At 45.3% G+C, this 17,696-nt stretch overlaps 1 protein-coding gene and 1 long non-coding RNA gene across 3 annotated transcripts in view; one reads left to right on the top strand and one right to left on the bottom strand.

The window, feature by feature from the left end:
* The window catches only part of LOC119183802 (uncharacterized), a 43,005-nt gene that overhangs the window by 11,792 nt on the left and 13,517 nt on the right, over positions 1 to 17,696 (top strand). The window contains exons 3-5 of one of the 2 annotated variants that reach the window (XM_075875701.1): positions 6,249 to 6,322; positions 6,842 to 6,974; positions 10,324 to 12,850. In XM_075875701.1, coding sequence (XP_075731816.1) covers positions 6,249 to 6,322; positions 6,842 to 6,974; positions 10,324 to 11,392 — 1,276 coding nt within the window. In that variant the 3' untranslated portion in view covers positions 11,393 to 12,850. Of the gene's footprint in view, positions 1 to 6,248; positions 6,323 to 6,841; positions 6,975 to 10,323; positions 12,851 to 17,696 lie in introns of those variants that run through there. The other variant, XM_075875702.1, reaches the window with a different exon arrangement.
* The window catches only part of LOC142774737 (uncharacterized), a 56,790-nt gene that overhangs the window by 35,614 nt on the left and 3,480 nt on the right, over positions 1 to 17,696 (bottom strand). Inside the window, exon 2 of the long non-coding RNA XR_012886526.1 lies at positions 5,786 to 5,840. This is a non-coding gene — a long non-coding RNA (uncharacterized LOC142774737). The remainder of the gene's footprint in view (positions 1 to 5,785; positions 5,841 to 17,696) is intronic.

Raw genomic sequence — 17,696 nt, 5'->3', positions numbered from 1 at the left:
CACTAACTCAGATAAGGTTGTGAATTCGAATCTGAGTGATATTGGGTGAGTAAAACATTGATGAGCTTGAGGCAGAGTGAGCCAAATAAAACAATTTTAGCTAGTTTTGAGTCAAAGTCACTTTCGTTGAGCCAAGCACTGGAATGTGGGCGTCCGTGTGTGCTTAAGCGTACACAAAGACTCCAGGATCAATCCTGTGTGAGGCGTGATCACCCTTATGGCACATGCGCGGCTTTCTCCCTCTCTCCTACCCTTCGGTCCACCCTCTCAGCGCCGATACACGCAGTGACTGCTAATCTACGCTCACTCCCTCCTTTTTTAACCCTCTAGGCATCCTTCTCAATGGCATTTACGCATTAAGCCTCCACTTCCCCTCTGTTATCTTCAGCGCTTACCCTTTCTCGCCTCGCGATTGCGGCACAGGCAGCGACTGCTAGCGAGTTAAGTGATTGAAAAAAAACAAGAACTGCAAAACCTAGAGCTCACGCGGCACAAATATTCACTGGCTTTTTCTTATATGTAGGCACTCGATCTTTACGTCAGCCTGCGGGTGTGACCGTTTCTTGAACAGGCTACAGGCTCCAGGACGCAGGGTATCCATTTTCCGTGACGTTGACTGTAGGTCACCAGGCTACTAAAGAAGCTGCAACCTGGAATGGGACCATTTTTGGAAACGGGTTGCCTGACTGTTCTAGATCTAAGGGGGTAACAATCTCTTTGCACACAGGCTATCGCAAAGGATAACAACAGGTGGCGCGAAAGTACTATGTAAATTGGTGTTTACGACCCAGAACGAAATCGGAAGAGTGCGCGTTGGTCAACCTGAAATGTGAGAAAGTTAACAGTGTATTTAAAAAAACGCAGAATAAAACACAAGCTCAAGTTTGTTGAACGTGCACACAGTCTGGTGTACTGTATACCTCTGACGTGTGGTTGTGTATATATAGGGCAGACTTTCACGTGCATTAATACGAGGCTAAGGGAGCTTATATCAAGTGTGGAAGGTGACCCTATCGCACATTTAGCAATGCATTGCAATGGGTGCGCATGCACTTGTAGCGGGCGATGACGCCAGTGATCGCGATAATTTTGTGTGCGCATACCAATTCGTATGCCGAGGCGCACGGCACAGACGCGACCAACATGCCTCACGTTATCTCCGGAGGGCCGCGGAACATACGCAGCCGCACCCCTTTTGGTTGTCGCGTTCGAAGCCTGTATTTCTTGGAAAATAAACTAGTCTTGTCCTAAACTTCAAGGAGTGTCGGTGCCCTCTTTTCGCGCCTCCGTGGGGCGAGTACGCTACAAAGTGGTGACTGGGACGTTTGGAAAAACAGCAGCCATGTCAGCAAAGAATATACATTAAGCTCACCCAACGCGAACGCTTCGGAGTTAAAACTTCCTCATTTCTGGCCCGAAAACCCCAGGGTGTGGTACAGCCGAATCGAGGCCCGCTTCGAGCTTCGACGCATCACATCGCAGCAGTCGAAATACCTGAACGTCGTTTCAGCACTGCCGCCTGACATCGATGACGTCGTGGACGATGTTCTCGCCTCCGCTCTATCGGAGAAGCCCTACGACGAACTAAAAAGCACCGTCCTGAAACGTCTTGAGGTGTCCGAATAGAGCAGGCTGCAACAGCTCCTGTCTCATGAAGAGCTCGGTGACCAGCGTCCCTCACAACTACTCTACCGAATGCGTCAGCTGCTGGGCCAACAAGCGTCAGAGGAGCGTCAACATCCATTGCTTCGCGAGTTGTTTTTGCAGAGACTGCCACAGTCAACACGGATGACACTCGCTGGCTCAGATGATGTGACTCTCGAACGTCTCGCTCAACTCGCCAACCGCATCACCGACTGCACTGATTCACCAAAAATGTCTATTGCTGCAACGGGAAGGCTCTAACATGCAGACCAGTTAGGTCGCTTAGAGGACAGAGTTGACCGACTGGCTGCAGCAGTTGAAAACCTCGCCCTGTCCAACAAACACCGGCCTGCACGGCATCGTTCGCCGTCCCATGCTCGAAGCCCGCAGCACCGCCGACACTCAAGTGAGGCAGAGCAGAACATATGCTGGTACCACCGTCGTTTTAGAGAGCAAGCCACTCGCTGCACCCATCCATGCTCGTGGACGGGAAACTCACCGGCCAGTCGCTAACGGCGGAAAGCGACACGGGCCATCGTTCAAGCCGCCTCTTCTTCGTTGTCGACCGCATCACCGGCACCCGCCTCCTTGTCGACACCGGAGCGGAGCTATCTATCCTACCAGCAGCAGCTAAACATCACCGGGGTGGCAAGTCCATTTCAAGCCTAATCGCAGTCAATAATACTGCTATTGCAGCATATGGAGTCCAGTCAATGACGATAGACATCGGACTCAGGCGTACATATCGATAACTCTTCGTTATGGCCGACGTCAGAATTGCCATCCTAGGAGGGGACTTTCTGAGCCACTTCAATCTTGACGTCAGCGTTCGCGATCGTCGTCTCAAGGAAAACGTCACTTCTCTTGCTTCTGTCGGACTGAAGTCTGACCTGTACTCATGCGGCATTTGCACTTTCAGTCCAGAGTCAAACTTTCAAAATATTCAGGCTGAATTCCCTGAAATTACCAGGCCTCGGAACACCAAACTGCCAATCAAACACAAGTTGACGCATCACTTTGTCACCACCGGACCTCTCTATATCTATCTATCTATCTATCTATCTATCTATCTATCTATCTATCTATCTATCTATCTATCTATCTATCTATCTATCTATCTATCTATCTATCTATCTATCTATCTATCTATCTATCTATCTATCTATCTATCTATCTATCTATCTATCTATCTATCTATCTATCTATCTATCTATCTATCTATCTATCTATCTGTCTATCTGTCTGTCTGTCTGTCTGTCTGTCTGTCTGTCTTAAACATGATAATCACGACATTTGTGTGATGTAACAACACGACTACATGCCACACTGAAGATGCACTTGCAGCCATTTCGCTAGTTTCGCATAACCCAGATTTTGTATTACGTGACGCCAATGGATGACGAAGGTATATGACTGGTGCAAACAAGATAATCATGAGATGCATGTCATGTGAGAACATGACTGCATGCCACAGTCAAGGTGCCAAGACGTGATGTGACGCAGTGCGTGTGCTCACCGGCGTTCACTTCGTCTGGTCACGACGGCGTTGCTACGCCAGGCACCAGTCCTGTCATATACTCACAGGCGCGCACCGCGCTCCGTTGCTTTGACGCATGCGCGTTTCAGCACGTCCGGCATCCCTTCGTCCCTTGGACGAAGGGATGCAGGACGCAAACACCGGCGACGTGACGTCGGTGTTTGCGTGACGTAACACCGGCGACGACGTGTTAGGACGATCGTAACACCACGGGATCCTTTCGTCCAGGGACGAAGGGATCCCTTGGTGTTACGACGTGACGTCAATGAATGACGAAAGGACATTTGATTGATTGATTGGTTTGTGGTGTTTAACGTCCCAAAACCACCATATGATTATGAGAGACGCCGTAGTCGAGGGCTCCGGAAATTTCAACCACATGGGGCTCCTTAACGTGCACCCAAATCTGAGCACACGGGCGTACAACATTTCCGCCTCCATCGGAAATGCAGCCGCCACAGCCGGGATTCGATCCCGCGACCTGCGGGTCAGCAGCCGAGTACCTTAGCCACTAGACCACCGCGGCAGGGCTACGAAAGTACATGACTGGTGCAAGCATGATGATCCGGACGCGCGTTCGTGTAAGAAGATGACAACATACCACGCGTGCTCGTGGTCGTTTCGCTAGCTCCACATATACTAAATTTGGTATCACGTGACGTGGATCGATGACGAAGGTAAACGACACATTTAAACATGATAATAATGCCACTGAAGTTGTGTAAGGCATTATTTACGTCCACCTTGTAACGCTGCACAAATTTATAAGCGACATATCAACCTTTCTTATTCGTGCTTCACATATCATCGATTCACGCGGTACGAGGTATCTGCCATTTTTTTAGCTAACACACGCCGATATATGCCCGTGCATTGCCACATCAAGGTAACTTTGTTAGAGGAGTGTTCATAGGTAAATAGGCGAGGGGTCATTGTTTATGCTAAAATATTAGTACTCACTAATTAATTCGTTTACTTGCCAAGTCAAGTACGCATCACAGCAATGTACACGGAGGCATGAACGAATCACAGATGAGAACGTACACGCAAACACGCACATAGATTTTCAAGATTTAGCTGGTATCTATGCGCTGCAGCAGCTGCTTCAATGCTACTTCGTTAGAATAGCAAACTGTCTACTGGTTAGCAGCCACAGAATTTAGAAAAGTAATGAACGTCTTTTACACAACACCGTCTGCCCTTTTGTTTGTATATATGGTGTCATTACTTAGCATGGAGTTTTTATACCAAATCAAACGACCAAAATAGAGGTTGGACTAAACTTTTCTAAAGAGTGCCATGATTACTGCAAAATATGCAGTGGTGTCTACGAGAGATCTGGCCACGAATATAGCTTAGTATTTATCTAGCTAATAAAAACCAAGAATGCAGTCCTGGTCAATAACGGCAAAAGTTTCAAGCTCCACTAGCTTCTGGCATTTACTAAAGAGATGCGAGGAAGGTTGTAAAATACGCTCTAAACAAGTAAACACATGGACCGTCAACTGCTTACTACAAACATTTTTCCTAAGATTGTGCTGACCCTGCAAGTACTAAAGGTAGCGGAAGAACTGCCCCTAGCCCCGCCGCGGTGGTCTAGTGGCTAAGGTACTCGGCTGCTGACCCGCAGGTCGCGGGTTCGATTCCCGGCTGCAGCGGCTGCATTTCCGATGGAGGCGGAAATGTTGTAGGCCCGTGTACTCAGATTTGGGTGCATGTTAAAGAACGCCAGGTGGTCAAAATTTCCGGAACCCTCCACTACGGTGTCTCTCATAATCAAATGGTGGTTTCGGGACGATAAACCCCACAAATCAATCAATCAATCAATCAATCAATTAAGAACTGCCCCTATGGAAGCTAAGAGTTTGGTTGTACTGCATGAAATAAGTCTCTTAACAACTATCGCTCAACCATGGCGTCTTTTGCGCACTTTTGCACTGCTTAATGCATCTGATGACATCCAATTTATGTTGTTACAGTCATTCTTAGCTTGATATTTATGTCAAGGTATGCCTCTCTCAAGTTTTAAATATTGTAGGAACGAAATGGACCGGCCCGACCATTCGCGGATAGAGAGAGAGAAATAACATTTATTTACATATCCGGTGCGTAGGAAGTCCCCGACCTCGCAGGGTGCGGATGTTTCCTATCAAGGCTAAGGCTATTAGTAAAGTCTGATAATATCAGAGTCTAGACCTCGACGATGTTGAGCTCTGACTAGGCGACAGTTAAACGGGTGCCTCCGCGCCCGTTAGATGGGTTGTCGGCTCCTTTTCTCCGTTGCTTCGCCAAAGCCTCCTCAAGCCGCTGGATGGCCCTTCGATGCGTCTTCAGGTCTCCGGAGTGTATCCACGCTCTCACCTCTTCGCGATACGTGGCGTCCTGGCACTGTCCGTCTCCAGTGTGCATAGCGCTGTTACACCCTCCCCACATGATGTGGCGGAGAGTAGCTAGTTCACCTCCCCGCAGTGGTAATGCATGGGCTAAGTTATTTACTCTGAGGAATCGAAAGGAATGAAATTGCGGCAAGTTGCTATTCCTTGGTATGGAATACGGTGCAATGGAGGCATCTAATCTACATAGGCAGATGGGTAAACCACTCACCTCTTTACTGCAGGGGCCGCGTGATATCACATTTGAGACTGGGAGAGTTTTCAATCTGAAAAAGTGGCAGATCTGTGTTTGGTCATGTAGATACATATTATGCTTTACGGGAAATATAGAGTGTTATTATTGTCGGAATGTCAATTCTTTCACTCGAAAGTGACTTGGTTATTGTCTTGCAGCGGAACACTCCAAACACTATGGTGATATTTGAGCACAAATAAGAATCAGTTGATCCTGCACATTTGGTTAATTATAGATTCACTGTTCCCAGAAGACCAGCGTAGCCAGCCGGACTGAGAACTGAATAACCTCTTAGCCCTTTCCTTTTTCTCTCCCTTCTATGTGACAACAGGGAAATAGCCCATGCACAAAGGCCTGTGCCTTCTTGACTAGCCTAGTTGATATGCCATTCTATTGTTATCGTCACATAACCCTACGTGAAAACATTTTGTGTCTGTAGGGTTCCCGTTGCAAACGTCAATGCAGAGCAGAACGCTTCGAAACACCAGGACGAAGGCGAATCTTTCCATGTTGGTAAGTGATGTAATATTTCCCATCAATAATATAGCAAGGAAGCACGCCTCATCTTGCATTTATTAGCAGAAGTTCCTTTTGAGCGCGGCGAGTACATAGAAAATGCAAATTCCATGTGGCTTCTATGACTCTTGTAGAGTTTCATAGTGATCTTACATATACTAACAAATTAATTAGAATGACTTTCACAATGCCTAAATAGGCAATATTTGTGATGCAAACAATTTGAAAAAATAAATAAAGCGTGCACTGCCACCTAAAGGTCATCACATGAATATTAGAAGATCCTCACAATGCAATACAATGAGCTCCTTCAGTACCACTCTGAATTTCCGGACACATCAACTTTGGTTACGATGTCCTATTTTTTATCAAAAGATGTGACCTTCAGTACGGATGAATTGTCATCGTCTGTTCTTTTCTGAAGAACAGATATACAATATTTTGAGATTTGACATCGTTTTTTGACAGTTCTCCCGCATCATTGTCACAGTAACGAATAACTACGTTTGTTTCCAGGGCAAATTCATGCGGCCGAAAACAGAACCACCTTGCCACAGCCAGTGTGCAGCAGCGGCTCCTTTGATTATGCCGTACCCAGCACAAGCTGTACGGTCATAGGAGCTTCAGCATGTGGCGAAAGCACCGTGCGGTAAGGGCGAAATTTTGAGTGCCATTACTGGGAAGCCAGCTTATCGGATGTGGCATAGCAGTAGCGTTTGACTTCACAGAGAAATCCGAGCAGGTATGCGTCCTCAACTACAGCATTGAAAAACTGCATAGAATTGTCTGCAAGGTTGTAGCTGTTATTTCGCATCACCGCCAATCTTCAAGCTTTTGCATAGAATGTGCTGTTCGTTCAGCAAAGGCCTGTTGACACAGCTGTTCTGGTCGAGTATTGCCGCGTGTCGTGGATACAAAACCACCGTCCTCTTTAACCAACACGCTCTTAACCACCACCCAAGCATTCTGTACAGATGATTAACAAGTGATTGTGAAGCACGGAGCCCCGGTATTTACCATGTTCCGTCTCCGTCAATTCTTTGTTACGTTACTACCAAACCCTTAATCGGTGTTTGGTGCCCGTGTGTTCTTTCATTATTTTGTGGACCAGGATTCTGAGTAAGGAGATTGGCCAAGTTTCTGAAGCACATACGCAATACCGGAGTTTCTAACTACAGAGGCGTCATAAAAGAAGTTCGCCACATGTAGCCGATAGAAAGTTATCAGGATCAAGAGTCAGCATGCGCTCAATTGCAGACAAAGAATTCTGTAAAAATGGTTAACAAGAGAACCGGAACTACACCCAGCTACTCTCTTGTGGTCCAGCTTTGCACGATTTAGAGACATCTGGGAATTTTTGTTTCTATTTAAAATGCTCGAATTAGAAGGAACAGATGCACATGGGCCATATATGTCTCCATATAAGGCATTGCCTTCAGAATAGAAATAGTTACTCAAAACATCAATGACACTATCCAGCATAGCATCCAGCAACGGTCCTCTTGTTATACAGACGCTTGAGCTGCTTAGATGCCATGCAAATGGATGAAAAACATTTTAAAATGTCACAAAGCTCGCAATTGCGCAGATTAGTGCATGTAGGGTGGAAAAATATGCTTTACTATATATCACTAATGCATTGGAAGAGCTTGTGAATAGCGGTTTTAAATATTAAGTCTTTATTTTACAGCGAAAGCTGTTATGAGATCCCTTTTCGGGTCACGTGCAGTTGTCCGCCGTCGCCGCCCACACCACCGCCGCCGCCACCGATGTCCGTAACCACATTGCACTAAATTACAAAAAAATTTTTTTAACAATGACACAATGGGGCTTGAACCCGGGTCCACTGCGTGCTAGCCCGATATGCTGCCAGTAAGTTACGCTGGTGCTTATAACATGTCAAACTTGCCTTAGGCAGGAACGACCTAGCACCAATGGCACGCAGGGGCTCATAGCCGGGTACGCTGGATGCCAGCCCAGTATACTGCCACTGAGCTACACTGAGCTACACTGAGCTACACCGTTGCTTGTGACTGGTTGGGAAACTTGCCTTAGACAGGCTTGATGTTGGGAAATAGATCGCGTTATTACGACTTATAAAGCGTTTTACAACAGCGAAAAATACAACGAGTCGTCGCACAATGCGAAAAGCGTAACAAGTGGGCCATCCGATGGTCCAATCCATCACAAGAGCTTGTTCTTGTTTCCTTACTATCTGTGGCACATACCTTTTCATCCATAATTCCTCATCGTTGTCAGCCACTGCATGCACATATGGCACAAAATTCCTTGCAAGGGTTTAGCGGATAGCATGCTTCTAAGAAGAATAACAAAAAATAGCATGGAGAAAGCCGACCACAAAAATTATTATTACACACAAAAATTTATTTTTAATGCCCTAGTGGGTACCAACCAAGTGTACTTGCAGTAGTTAACCAATGTGTGTTTTGAAAATGTCTGAAAGGCCGCTTTTGTAGCTTTCGCTGTGACATTGCAGCGCCTACCACGCAGGCTAGCGTTTTTTGCGACTGTACAATAATTTCAAAACTACGTCTTTTATCGTGTCAATGCACGTCGTCAGTGGAACTTGCTTTATTTATATATCTCAATATTTTGAAGATGCTATATTTTGTTACGCCTAGTGGTAGAAATTTTTGTACGGTGACGAAGTTCATTAGGAAAGTCGTACGCTCAACGAAAGTGCGAGCTTTGGGGGAAATTGCTTTAAAGGTAACATTGATTCTTACAGCCTTGCGAATGTACCACACATCAACAACCCCGGAATAGCTTCGGAATATCGGCGTCGTGTATTACCAAAACGAGCTACAGTGAATGAAGAAAAACAACCTTTTTTTTTGCTTTGTTGCAGCGCAGAAAACGGCCGTGATTGCTTGCTTACATGTGTTATCTACTCCAGATGACGTTATATTGCCACGTTCCATTTCCCAAGTTTTTGTTATCGTCCCAAAACACCACACGATTTTTAGCGCGAACCACCAGATGTCACGGGGTCGTGACGTGGCAGAAGACAGGAGAGTTCGTGTTGCAATTTAACTGTTTATTTGGGCGAACCTGTGCCCGGTAAATGGAAAGTCTAATTACAGCAGCAGTCTCGCACAGATAGCAGTCTCGGACTGATAGCGGCGAACGGAGCGTCGGCCTTCGATCAACAACTGACAAGCGGCGAAGCGCGTCGGCATTTATACTCTTGCCGTCGAATGTTCTGGCGTTATCGCTGGCGGTGGCGTAGGTTCCAGAACAATCTGTGCCGTTCGCACAGTGGGCGTGATCTTATCGGAATGATCTACTACAGTCCGGAACCTTCTCGAAAACTGCAGGCGTGGTTCGCGCTGAGAATCGTGTGGTGTTTTGGGACGATAACAAAAACTTGGGAAATGGAACGTGGCAATATACATCTGTGTAAAGTTATTTTGCTTGGGAGAATATGCAATGTAATATTTTGCAAAACCTGCAGAACAACGTTGTGCGATGTGCTCAGCTGGGAAGTCGGGTCGGCTTAGAAAAATAGGTACCGCAAACAGTCAGGGACGTGATTGTAGGTCGAAAGTCATTCTCAGAAAAAAAAGCAGTCTCGTGACTTGATACTGAGGAATTTTTCCGCTTTAGAGGCACGAAAGTTTAATTAGAGGTTCATCTCAAGTGACTGTACATACTGTCTTGTCGCATTGAGTAGTAGTGAACCAGTAGACATTGATTGCTGTATAATTAGAGTGAGGAAATTTTATAAGTTTGAACAAAAAAAACAGTGTGCACTTCTTCTAAGAAAAATGTGTGTGTACGTTATGTACCAATCTTGAGTTGTTGCTGATCAATGCTAACGAATGCTAAAAAATGCGTAATGCTAAAGAGTACAATTAAACGAGTAGGCCTCACAAAAGCTGTCATGTTTATCCAAACTGTCTATTGACAAAAATAGGCTGCTGTCCTTACACCTAATTGTGTGTGTGTCCTATTACATGCGTTGTCTCATACCGCAGAGACGCTACTGGCTTCTCACAGAGGGAAAAGTGCGAGGATCTGAGCGTTTTGTACGGTGACGTCAACCGCGGCCAGAAGCTACCGGGGGAACGACGCCACAAGTGTCAAGTGTGTGACAAATCATTTCAAAAAGAGAGCACACTCAAGAGACATTGGCGCACGCATACGGGCGAGAATCCCCATCATTGCTTCATATGTCAGAAGTCATTCTCAGAAAAGAGTAACCTCACAGATCATATGCTCACACATACAGGTGAGAGGCCCCATCGTTGCAACGTCTGCGATAAATCGTTTGCACTAAAGAATGCCCTCGCAAGACATCTCCGCATGCATACAAACGATAAGCCATACCATTGTAACACGTGCGATAAATCATTTGCACAAAAGAATGCCCTCAGAATACATATCCGCGTGCATACAGGCGAAAAGCCATATAATTGCGACTTTTGCGATAAATCATTTGCACAAAAGGGTGACCTCGCAAGACATCTCCACATGCATACAGGCGATAAGCCTTATAAGTGCGGATCATGCGATAAATCATTTGCACGAAAGGATAACTTCATATTACATATCCGCATGCATACAGGTGATAAGCCATCCGCATGCATACAGGTGATAAGCCATATAAGTGCGGATCGTGTGATAAATCCTTTGTACGAAAGGATAGCTTTATATTCCATATTCGCATGCATACAGGCGATAAGCCATATCAGTGCGGCTCATGTGATAAATCATTTGCACAAAAAAGTGACCTCACAAGACATCTCCCCATGCATACATGCGATAAGCCTTATCAGTGCGGATCATGCGATAAATCATTTGCACGAAAGTATAGCCTCCTACTACATATCCGCATGCATACAGGAGATAAAGCACATCAGTGCGCATCATGCGATAAATCATTTGCACAAAAAAGTGACCTCACAAGACATCTCCACACGCATACAGGTGACAAGGCATATCCTTGCGGCTCGTGCGGTAAATCATTTGGACGAAAGTATGACCTCACAAGACATCTGTGTGTGCACACAGGCAAGAAGCCTTAAAGTGTGCTACATGCGCTGAACCATTCGCACAGGTGCGATATCTTCGTGAGCACAAACGCACGCACAAGGGTGAGATAAACATTAAACTTGCAACGTATTGGCTAAATCATTTCCACGGAGGACAGTCTCGCATTACTTCACTACATGCATACAGGCGAGAAGATCTATCATTTCCACATGTCAGATAGATTACTTGAACTAAAAGGTTCATCTTGTGGCACATCGCCTAATGCGCGCATAATACAAGTCTTACTATTGCAACAGCTTCGATAAATCCTTTGCCAAAAAGTCTACTCTCGTGGCACTCCACAGGCGAAGATTCGTCAAGCGTACTACCTGCTGTAATTCCTTTGCATGGCTACGAACGCTTCGTTCACATGAAAGTATGCATACACGTGAGATGGTGTTCAAATACGAGTTGTGTGCCAGTTCATGGAAGGCATCAGCTCTTGAAAGGCATCAACGCACGCAGAGAGGCAAGGAAGCGCGAGCCTGCCAAAAAAGAACAAGGTCACTCATACAGGCGATGTACCTACGTGTGATGACGTTTTTAGAAATTTATCGTCACACCTAATGACAACCAGACGTTGACACTTTCACCCTGCCACGGCTGCGTACACATTCACTACGGAACTGTATGAGACATCATTCGCGTACAATACAAATTTTGATCATGAAGGAAGGTTAGATTTTAGCGCCAAATTTTTACGTGCTATTGGTGAGCCGAGACTTTTAGACGTGTAACCAACCCCATTCATCCTGACAAGCACACGCGGTTACAATCACAGTCATATGACTGTGTATGAGTGCACTGGCGGAATTTAACGATGATCATTAAGTGTTAAATTTTATTCGTTATTACCTTATCAGTGTTTGTGAACACCTAACTAATCTTTCTTCGCGAAGAGCACTCGTCGGCATCGGCATATTAGGTCAGTTGTCTACCTTGTTACTATCTAAACGTGCCAACATCTGTTTTGCGTACAAGGTCTTAATTGCGAGCTATGAGTGAACACATGTAGTAAATTTTATTTGCGATTGGTGCATCGATGTCTTTAGAAATGTAACGGACCTGATAACTCAAGACAAACAATCGTGGGCACCTATTTCACATCAGCTGGACTTTACCACAGAAAAACCGAGGGAAACTCACTTGTAATTGCGCGCAACAAGTTTGAAAGGTTGTGGCAGGTGGGTCTCATTCGGCGAAACCTGGGAAGTGACTGGGCAACCTTGGAAAAAGTCAGGCGATTTGCTCGTGCCACTGGCTCCCTGAAATAACGGCTCGACCCACGGAAACTTGGTTTTGCCATTTCATAAAAATGATCATTTTTATCTTCTACTTCACACTCACACGCCTCTCTACCTTTTTCACCATAGAAATGTGCAATGAATCATTCCACCTTAAAAGATGTATAACGAACCACTGAATAATAAAAGTGCTTGATCTCGTCGTGTTACGACTGCAATAGAAGAAGTTGTTGGTTCTCTTCTTGCTGAATCCAGTGAGCACTAGGTGACTTTGTGACTTCCTTACTTGGAGTAGTAAAATCTCTGGCGTGGAAAACGAAGGATTGGGAAGCATCTCTGTTAACGAACCTACTCTGCTGCTGTCCCCTGTGATGCTGCAGATGTACTAATGTGTGTTTCAACAAGTGTAGTAATCCTATTCAGTCCATTCGTGAACACCGTGTGACAATTTGTTTGCTAGAGGAGGAGGAGAAACAATATGATGTTATGGAGCTGTTGTTCAGCGCACAAAAGTGCACTGCTGGTCAGGCATCCAGGAGACGTTGATTCCTAGCGGCTGCCTCTTCCCGCTCCGTGACCCACTCTTGTGTTTCCGGTTAGGAGTTGAGCAACGCTGCTTCCAAGTGGTGAAACGCAGTGATATGCGCAATTGAGGATTACACGGTTCCTGTATTTTACGGCAGCTCCAGAGGATACGCTAAAGACTGGCGTGCTCTCTTTGGCAGTTAACATCTGGGGCAAACTGAGAGGTTAATGCATGATAAAAAGAATGGGATCTAAAAAAATGTTAGCAGCCAGCGTCACACTTTTGCAAATACGCCACGATTGAAGTGATTCCGCCAGGAGAAACCGTTGATTATATTAGCCAGACATCCCACCCTAATCAGTGTGTTTTAAAACGACTGTTGAAGGCCTTGGCTCACCAAGACTGATAAAAATAAATATAAATACACAAAAAAAGAAACAAGAACACTTCAAAAGACAAAAAAAATTCTTCAGAACTCTCATGCCTGGCAATCAACGTTATGCGAAGCATGCGGAGGGAAATAGACCACGTTGCCTTTTTTTATCAAGCGACACGTCATGAAATGACGCAAAATATATGTGCAAATGTTGCGCGCACAGACATATGTTGCAAAGTTTCAGATGTTTATATAACCAGTTGTTTGCACTTGCACAACGATGTCAACTGGAACATGTGCTTTAGAAACTAGAAGAAGGGATACGAAGCCCTGATGCTCGTGGTGATGATGGCCCGGGACTTTGCTATATAAATACATTTCAGCGCATAGCAACTAACCACAATTGACGTTAACCCGACGTCACGGCTGTATGAAAGGAGTACATATTTAATGTTTATAAAATTGGGTAGGCAGAACTGCAATAACTATTTACGTTTGACGAAAACTGTCGTATATTTGAAAAGTGGTTCCGAGACTTTGCCTAGCTCTGTGGTAGAATACTTGACTGCCACGCAGAATGCTTGGGTTCGATTCCTGCTGGAACCCTAAATTTCATTATTTGCATTCGGCGGGGGGTCAATGCTGCCTATGTCAAGTCTTTATTAACCATGACATTTATTCTATGGCTTCGTTGGGTCAACGCTACCAATGTCAGGTAATGCTTAACGCTCACGCGTTAAAATTGCCCATGTGTGTTGTTGTCGTTCCTGGGTAGAAACTAAGTGTCAATCACCTGTCGCACATACCCGCATACCAGTGGCACATACCCGCCCGTAGGTATGTGTCACTGTCTGGCGGGAAGTGCTTGACGACGTACGTGACGGGATCATGACATCATTCATGTCTTGACCAGCGCGTCATACTTGTCAAACTACTTACCCTCCCATGCTATTTTTAGTTCACGCCAAATGAAGGGGTCAGTGGTTAGGTTCGCGGACGTTCTTGACTTTGCAAGGCTGTATAGGGATACATCGAGAAGTGAAGCCAGGCTAGCAGTGACACTATCAATTACGATATTGCATTTTCTTCCAGAAGATGGAGCTGAAGCGTTTCTGTTTTTCGAGCGACAAATAATAGCGTGGTGGCTGGGAGATACGTCAGGGGGTAAACTGTTCGAGGGAATAAATCGATAAAAGATTAAGCACTGCCGTGATGCGCGCACGACGTAACGCGAGTGGCAGAAGAGTAAAAATGGCTAATCGGGATGTCTGACGAAAATATATATGAAGTTCAGGAATATAAGAAAGGAGAAACTATTTCGGGTACAAATAAATAGTTTGTCCCCTTCAGAGGTTTCGCCTCATGTTCAGTTCCTTTATATGCCATAATAAGGCAGTATAATAGTGCGTTCGTTTTTGTTAAAAAATAATGATACACGCGTATGCATGTCCTCCTAAAAAAACGATTCAATGGTAGCTCTGCAGATTTCTCCACTACGTACAGACAGCCTGCGCTACCTTAACGGTATTTACCGAAAAAGGCTACCTCGCTGGTGCGGACGGATTATTGACACAAAAGAGATATCTACCCTTTTCATCTCTCCAGATTGATTCGTCATGCCAGCTGTCTAAGCCTAAGCCACTGTCTTGATTTCCTCGCGATTTCCACATATAGCTGAGTTTGTTGCCTGTTTTGTACACACTTAACACACAGGATAACATTAAATTTATAACCTGACCCGCGATACCAGCAGGATGCCAAAGTCTTTTGACGTGGAAAGAGCGTATGAACGCTTTCTTAAGATGTGCTGAGTTAATAGAACCGGTGCCCTGGACATCGTGTCATGCTTGTGGGTGCCGCAATTCAAAGCAAACTTTCTTTCGCCGCACACCTTTTGTTGTTGTCAGCAATTGTGAAGCCATATCCTTGTGGATCATGCGGTACATCATTTGCACAAAAGGGCGCCCTCACGACACATCTCTGCATACATACAGGCGAGAAGCGATATCATTGCAGCTTTTGTGATAAATCATTTGCACAAAATGGTACCCTCACTACATATCTCCGCCTGCTACAGGTGACAAGGCATATGTTTGTAGACCATGCGGTACATCATTTCCACAAAAGGCGCCCTCACGACAAATCTCCGCATACATACAGGCGAGAATTCATATCATTGCAGTTTTTGTTATAAATCATTTGCTCAAAAGGGCACCCTCACGACATATCTCCGCATGCTACAGGTGACAAGGCATATCCTTGTGGATCACGCGGTACATCGTTTCCACAAAAGGCGCCCTCACCACACATCTTTGCATACATACAGGCGAGAAGCCATATCATTGCAGCTTTTGTGATAAATCATTTGCACAAAAGGGCACCCTCACTACATATCTCCGCATGCATACAGGTGACAAGGCATATCGTTGTGGATCATGCGGTACATCATTTCCACAAAAGGCGCCCTCACGACACATCTTCGCATATATACAGGCGAGAAGCCATATCATTGCAGCTTTTGTGATAAATTATTTGCACAAAAGGGCACCCTCACTACACATCTCCGCATGCATACAGGTGACAAGGCATATCCTTGTGGATCATGCGGTACATCTTTCCACAAAAGGCGCCCTCACGACCCATCTTTGTATACATACAGGCGAGAAGCCATATCATTGCAGTTTTTGTGATAAATCATTTGCACAAAGCGCACCCTCACGACATATCTCCGCATGCTACAGGTGACAAGGCATATCGTTGTGGATCATGCGGTACATCATTTCCACAAAAGGCGCCCTCACGACACATCTTCGCATATATACAGGCGAGAAGCCATATCATTGCAGTTTTTGTGGTAAATCATTTGCACAAAGCGCACCCTCACGACATATCTCCGCATGCATACAGGTGACAAGGCATACCCTTGTGGATCATGCAATAAATCATTTGCACAAGAGGATGCCTTCACAAGACATCTCCGCGTGCATACAGGCAAGAGATCGGGTTTGAATCCCGGCTGCGGCGGCTGCATTTCCGATGGAGGCGGAAATGTTGTAGGCCCGTGTTCTCAGATTTGGGTGCACGTTAAAGAACCCCTGGTGGTCTAAATTTCCGGAGCCCTCCACTACGGCGTCTCTCATAATCATAGAGTGGTTTTGGGACGTTAAACCCCACATATCAATCAATCAACAGGCAAGAGATGCTTAAACAGTTCAACATGATCTGAGTGATTCGCACAGGTTGGAGATCTTCGTGCACATGAACACAGGCACAAGTGTCAGAAGCCTTATAAATTGCAACATAAGGGCTAAATAATTTCTACGAAATGACAGTCTCGCGTAACTTTGCCACATGCGTACAAGTGGGCAGCCCTAACACTGGAACATGTGGACGTTGATCTTGTAGCACATCAGCGATTGCGCTCGTCTTACAAGTCCTAACACTGAAACAGCTGTGGTAAATTATTTGTCAAAAATAGACAGATTTCTCGTAAAGTGCGAATCAATCTTAAGCGAAGCACAAATTAGGAAAGTTGATTCGTCACATTCAAATCGGCGCAGCGTTACGAGGAGGACGTAAATTATGCGATACGTGACTTCCCGGTCATGATTGTCATGTTTGCGCCTGACATTTTGGTTCGTCGTCCATTCACGTCACGTAATTTCAAATTTAGTATTTGTGAAGCTAGAAAAGTGACACGCGTACCATGATTATGATTTTTGGATGTGTCAATTACCTTTGTCGTCTAATACCGTCACGTATTACCGATTTTGGTGTTTGTGAAGCTAGCGAAACGGCGGTGAGCACGCTATGAGCGTAGGATGTAGTCGCGTTTTACATGACACGCATGTTATGGTAGTAATATTTTATGGGCCATTTACCTTCATCGTATGTTCGCATCACGTAATACGAAATTTCGTATATACGAAGCTAGCGAAACGGTCGTGAGCACGTCATAAACCTGGCACGTAGTCATGTTTTTACATGACACTAATGTAAGAAAATATCATGTTTGCACCAGCCATATACCTTCGTTATCCATTCACGTAACGTAATACCAAACTTACTCAGGTGAAGCAATACTCAGGGATGACTTTCTGTGGCAATGAAGGGATTTCTATGATGGTACGCTACTGCACATGCACTCAACCGCTAACTACTCCAGCCAGA

This window comes from Rhipicephalus microplus, chromosome 10 (genome assembly GCF_043290135.1).
Source record: "Rhipicephalus microplus isolate Deutch F79 chromosome 10, USDA_Rmic, whole genome shotgun sequence".
Taxonomy (NCBI): domain Eukaryota; kingdom Metazoa; phylum Arthropoda; class Arachnida; order Ixodida; family Ixodidae; genus Rhipicephalus; species Rhipicephalus microplus.
This window is presented reverse-complemented; position numbering and strand designations above follow the sequence as displayed.